Source organism: Ammospiza caudacuta, chromosome 32 (assembly GCF_027887145.1).
Source record: "Ammospiza caudacuta isolate bAmmCau1 chromosome 32, bAmmCau1.pri, whole genome shotgun sequence".
Taxonomy (NCBI): Eukaryota; Metazoa; Chordata; class Aves; order Passeriformes; family Passerellidae; genus Ammospiza; species Ammospiza caudacuta.
The window spans coordinates 2,021,975-2,027,974 of NC_080624.1; the positions used below are offsets into that span (position 1 = coordinate 2,021,975).

At 61.3% G+C, this 6,000-nt stretch overlaps 1 protein-coding gene across 1 annotated transcript; it reads left to right on the top strand.

The window, feature by feature from the left end:
• Positions 1 to 1,009: 1,009 nt before the first annotated feature.
• LOC131570078 (zinc finger protein 271-like) lies at positions 1,010 to 6,000 on the top strand. Its single transcript, XM_058822419.1, has 4 exons — positions 1,010 to 1,341; positions 1,746 to 1,827; positions 2,015 to 3,186; positions 5,405 to 6,000. The coding sequence occupies exons 2-4, from the start codon at positions 1,773 to 1,775 to the stop codon at positions 5,897 to 5,899; spliced, it is 1,722 nt and encodes a 573-aa protein (XP_058678402.1). The 5' UTR covers positions 1,010 to 1,341; positions 1,746 to 1,772; the 3' UTR covers positions 5,900 to 6,000.

Below are 6,000 nucleotides of genomic sequence, written 5' to 3' on the forward strand. Positions count from 1 at the left end.
CTGGTATCCCAGTCCCTCGTGCTACTGTCCCCAGTGTCCCCACCTGCCATCCCCACTGTCCCAGCTCGCTGTCTACTGAGACCACAGCCACCTCGGATGTGCTGTACCTGGGGCCGCAGCTCAGCAGCTGCTTGGTCTCTGGGGACACTCGCCGATGTCACATCAGTCTGGTGTCCCTGCTGCTCGGTGTCACCCCCTGGTCCATGTCCCCGCTGTTCGGTGTCACCCCGTGTCCTGGGATCACCCCTGTTCCGGTGTCCCCCTACTCGGTGTCACTCCCCGGTCTGTGTCCCCCTCGGTCCGGTGCCACTCCTCTCTTCCGGTGTCCCCACTGCCCAGTGCACACTGTCCCCTGCCTCCGATAAACCCCCGGTCAGGACTCCCTGTCCCCGGTGTCACCCTCGTCCCCGTGTTCCCCCACCCTGTTCTGGTGTCTCCTCCGCTCGCCGTCCCCTCTGCCCACAGGGCAGGTGCACAGCGTCCCCTGGAGCCGTTAACTTCCCCGGCCCGGGCCTCGGTGTCCCCCCACCCGAGTGTCGCTCCTGTTCCCGGCCGCTCCTCGCCCCGGTGTCACCCCGCTCCCGCCCGCTTCCCAGCACTCCCATTGCCCGTGTCCCTCTTGCCCGGTTCCCATCCCTGTCCCGTTCCCGGTCCCATTCCCGTATTTCCAGTCCCATTCCCGGTTCCGGGCTCCCGGTCCCTGTTCCCATTCCCAGTCGCAATACCGGTCCCGGCTCCTGTCCGCATTGCCAATCCCAGTCCCGTATTCCCTGGCCCATTCCGAGTCCCGCTCCCCATTCCCGCTCCCAGCCCCCTCTCACCGGACGCCGCCGCCATCGCTCCGGCCCTCACGTGACCGAGGAGACCCCGCGCTGCTCCCGCCCACCAATCCCAGTGCGCGATCTCTCCTGTATTTGCGTAACCACGCCCTTCGATTTGGCCCCGCCCACCGCCGCCTGAAGCCGCCTCCAGGCGCTGTTTGCTTCCAGTTCCCTCCCAGTGCTCCCAGTAGAAGCGGGACTGGCAGGGAAAGCGCTCCCAATTCCTTCCCGCGGCTCTCAGGATCGCTCCCACTCCCGGGGCCGCTATGGGAACCCCACCCTAGGGCAGAGCGCGACGCCTTTTGTGTGCCGGCACTGCCCGGGCCGGGCTGGGAGCGGAGGAGGAGCGGGAGGAAGAGGCGGGACAGAGAAAGAGGAAAAGGAAGAAGACGAGCAGGAACTGGAGAAAGAGACGGGCAAGGAATAGCAGCAGTATCAGCAACACCGCGCGGTTCCCCCGCTCAGGCCGCAGCTCCCCCGGCTCCTGCTGCATCGCCCTCCTCGCCTCCAGAACCCGCAGGTGAGTGGGGAGCGGGAGGTCGCCCCAAATCCATCGGGGGGGGTCTCTGGGAGAGTTTTTTTTGTGGGGAAGGGATCTTAGGATCTTCCAGGACCCAAAAGCTGAGTCACAAATAACCCTTGGGGGAGTCCCGCGTGCCCTGTCCCTGCGGGCAGAGAGGCGATCTCGGGTTTGGGGATCCCAGGGAGAGCCGGGGGGAACGCGGGAGCCCCGGATGGGGGAGAGCACAAAGGGGCGATCACACAGCTGGGATACCCCGGCAGCCTGGAGGGTTGAAGGAAGCGAGAGATGAGCGGGCTCCGGGCCCCCCGAGGCTGAAAGGGGCGCTGACTTCTCCAGCTGCACTTGGGCAGCGGGACCATCAAAGCCAACACACTCAGCCCTTGTTTTCACGTCCAAAGCAGGATTTCCCGTTCCTAAACCTTGGCCGGATGGAGGAAGAGGAGGCTGCGAGGAAGAGGAAGATGGCCCGGGAGCCCCAGGCAGGTGAGGAGGAAGTCAAGGCCCTTTCCCCCTCTGTCCTGCTCCATCTCCCAGCCCAGCACGGCCCCCGGCTGCAGGACAACCCTGTTGCCAAAGCTGTCCTGCTTGGGACGCACTGGGGGGAATCTCTTTGTCCTTCCGTGTGGCACGGAGGGAAATCCCATCCTCTCCTTGTCCTTCCTCTCCCCAGGCACTGAGCTGAGGGCGGAGACCAGGGAGGATGAGTCACCACAGCAGAATCTCGTGGATGAGGCCATTTTGAGCAGCTCCACAGCACAGGAATCTAACGGGGAAGAAAAGTCCCGGAGATCCCTCACGAGGAGGGGCTGCAAACGCAGATCACGGGGATCTGAGGAGGAAAGACCCACCCTGGGCCGGGAAGGTGGCCGGAGCTCAGAGCTGGGGGTCCCTGAGCAGCTTCAGGATGGGGAGAAGCCCTACAGGTGTGGAGAATGTGGGAAGAGCTTCAGCCGAAGCTCAGCCCTGATCCGCCACCAAAGGATCCACACTGGACAAAGGCCCCATGAGTGTGGGCAGTGTGGGAAGAGCTGCAGAGATAACTTTGACCTGATCAACCACCAGAGGAGCCACACGGGGGAGCGGCCGTATGAGTGTGGGGAATGTGGGAAGAGCTTTCAGAGAAGCTCCACTCTTCTGAAGCATCAGCGGACACACACAAATGAGAGGCCCTATGAGTGTCCCAAATGTGCGAAGAGGTTTCAGACAAGCTCCCATCTGCTCACACACGAGCGGATTCACACAGATGAGAGGCCCTTCCGCTGCCCCGACTGCATGAAGGGCTTCAAATATAACCCCGACCTCATCAAGCACCGGCGCATCCACACCGGGGAGAGGCCCTACGAGTGTCCTGAGTGTGGGAAGAGATTCACCCAGAAGTCGAACCTGATTGTCCACAAGAGGATCCACACCGGCGAGAGGCCCTATGAGTGTGGGCTGTGTGGGAAGAGATTCAGCCAGAGCTCTGAACTGATGCTTCACCAGAGGATCCACACTGGGGAACGGCCTTACGAGTGTCCCGACTGTGGGAAGACCTACAGCCGGAGCGATCACCTGATGATCCACCAGAGGAGCCACACTGGGGAGCGGCCCTACGAGTGTGGGGAGTGTGGGAAGAGGTTTCAAAGCAGCTCAGATGTCCTCGTACATCAGCGCATTCATACAGATGAAAGGCCCTTCCGCTGCCCTGACTGCGGGAAGGGCTTCAAGCACAACTCCACCCTGATCACCCACCAGCGCATCCACACTGGGAAGAGGCCCTACAAATGTCCCCAGTGTGGGAAGACCTTCAGCCAGAGGTCAGCCTTGACCCAACACGAATGGAGGCATCACTCGGAAAGCCCTGTGAGTGCCCCAAGTGTGCCCCAAGTGTGCACTGCTACAGTTCCCCAAGTGTGCACTGCTGCAGTTCCCCAGGTGTGCACTGTTACAGTTCCATACCCTGTGGCAGTGTTTGTGCTGCATGCTGTCCAGTGGGCAGAGCCCCAGTGATCTGTGGTGCTGGTAAGCTGTGTTGGGAAGACACCTGGCTGGGGGCTCTACCTCTTAATGGCTCCATGTAGCCTTGATTATCTTTTAATTTCTCTCTGTCCTTTCAAAACACTCCAAACCAGGATAAAAATAAAAACATTGAACTAAGACAAGGATGAGGACGTGTGTGGATCTTCCAGGGGATGTGGGGGCTGCTATGTTCCAGGGAGTTGAGGGTTCCTGGGTGGGACTTGGGGGCTGTTCTGGGCTTTGGGCACCCCAGGTTGAGTGACTCTGGCTGCACTGGGAGAGCATGGCAGAGTTTCTTGGGTAGCTGATCAAGGACCCCCTGCCCTGGAACTGTCCCCATGACTCCATGTTCTGGTTCCCCATGTCACCTGTCCACGATCCCCCTCTCCCTGCTGTCACTCCCCTTGCTCCCCACCCGTTCCTATGTCACTGCACTTCTTGTCCCGTCCAGCTCCCATCCCAGTCTGGATCCCGTTCCCAGTCTCATTCCCCGTCCCAGTCCACTATTTGTCTGGTTGCCGTTCCCATATTCCCAGGCCCATATTCCGGGTCTCACTGCCGATTGTGAGTCCGTTCCCATATTTCCCTTTCTATGTTCCCAGTCCCATTCCTGTATTCCCGTTTGCGAACCTGGTCTCATCTTCCTAATCCCCATCTCATATTCTCTCTCCAGTTTCGGTTTCCATATTCCCTGTTCTGGTCCCATATTCCCATTCCCGCTCCCTGCCCCCTCTCACCGGACGCCGCCACCATCGCTCCGGCCCCCCCGGCCCTCACGTGACCGAGGAGACCCCGCGCTGCTCCCGCCCACCAATCCCAGTGCGCGATCTCTCCTGTATTTGCGTAACCACGCCCTTCGATTTGGCCCCGCCCACCGCCGCCTGAAGCCGCCTCCAGGCGCTGTTTGCTTCCAGTTCCCTCCCAGTGCTCCCAGTAGAAGCGGGACTGGCAGGAAAAGCGCTCCCAATTCCTTCCCGCGGCTCTCAGGATTCCACCCAGTGTTCCCTGTATCACTCCAGTGCCGCGTGGGCCGGGGCCGCTTTAGGAACCCCCCTAGGGCAGAGCGCGGCTGCATTTGAATGTTTGCCCCTGCCCGAGCCGGGCTGAGAGCGGAGGAAGAGGAGGGACAGAGGAGAGGAGGAGGAAGAGCAGGAACAGGAGGAATACGAGCAGCAGCAGCAGCAGAACCAAGCGGTTCCCCTGCCCGCCCGTTCAGGCCGCTGCTCCCCCTGTCTCGCCGGCATCGCTCCCCTCCGGAACCCACAGGTGAGCGGGCTGGGGGAGGTCTCTGGGAGGGTTTTTTTGCGAGGCAAGGGATGTTTGGATCTTGCTGGACGCCAAAGCAGAGCCACAAATGCCCCTGGAGGGATCTTGGGGGTCCCGCTTGGCGATCACCCGGTACCGACGGGCACAGCGGCATTCACGGATTTGGGGATCCCCGGGAGAGCCGGGGGGAACGCGGGAGCCCCGGAGTGGGGAGAGCGCAGAGGGGCCATCCCGGATCCGGGGGACCAACCGGCTGCCTGGAGGGGTGCGGGAGGCTGGGGATGAGCGGGCTCCGGGCCCCCCGAGGCCGAAACGGGCGCTGACCTCCAGCTGCTCTTGGGCAGCGGGACCATCAAAGCAAATTCAGTAAGCCTTGTTTTCCCCCAGACCAGGATTTCCCATTCCCAAGCCTTGGTCCAATGCAGGAGAAGGAGTAGGTTGCAAGGAAGAGGAAGATGTCCCGGGAGCCCCAGGCAGGTGAGGAGGAAGTCAGTGCCCCTTTCCCCCTCTGTCCTGCTCCATCTCCCAGCCCAGCACGGCCCCTGCACTGGGGACGCACTGGGGGGGATCTCCTTGCCCTTCCGTGTGGCACGGAGGGAAATCCCATCCTCTCCTTGTCCTTCCTCCCCCAGACCAGGAGCTGATGATGGAGACCAGGGAGGACAAATCCCCACAGCAGAACCCCATGGAAGAGGCTGTTTTGAGCAGCTCCACAGCACAGGAACCCAACGGAGGGGAAAAGTCCCGGAGATCCCTCACGAGGAGGGGTTGCAAACGCAGATCACGGGGATCTGAGGAGGAAAGACCCACCCTGGTCCGGGGAGGCAGCCAGAGCTCAGAGCTGGGGGTCCATGAGCAGCTTCAGGATGGGGAGAAGCCCCACAAGTGCTCAGAATGTGGGAAGAGCTTCAGCAAGAGATCCTACCTGATCTGCCATTGGAGAATCCACACTGGGGAACAGCCATACGAGTGTGGGGAGTGTGGAAAAAGCTTCTTCGAGCACTGCCTGCTGATTGTCCACCAGAGGAGCCACACCGGGGAGAAGCCTTACAAGTGTGATAAATGCAGGAAGAGATTTCAGATCAGCTCCACTCTCGTCAGGCATCAGAGGATTCACACAGATGAGAGGCCCTTTCTCTGCCCCGACTGCGGGAAAGGATTTAACCGTAATTGCACCCTCATCAAGCACCGGCGCATCCACACCAGGGAGAGGCCCTACAAGTGTGCTGAGTGTGGGGAGAGCTTCTCCCAGAGCTCTCGCTTGACCAAACACCAACGGAGCCAGCACTAAGGGCAGCCCTGCGAGTGCCCTGAGGGCAGGAAGAGCTTCCTGTGCTGCTCCAGCTCCATCCCTCACTGCAGGATCCGTGCTGGATGATCCCCAGTGAGCCA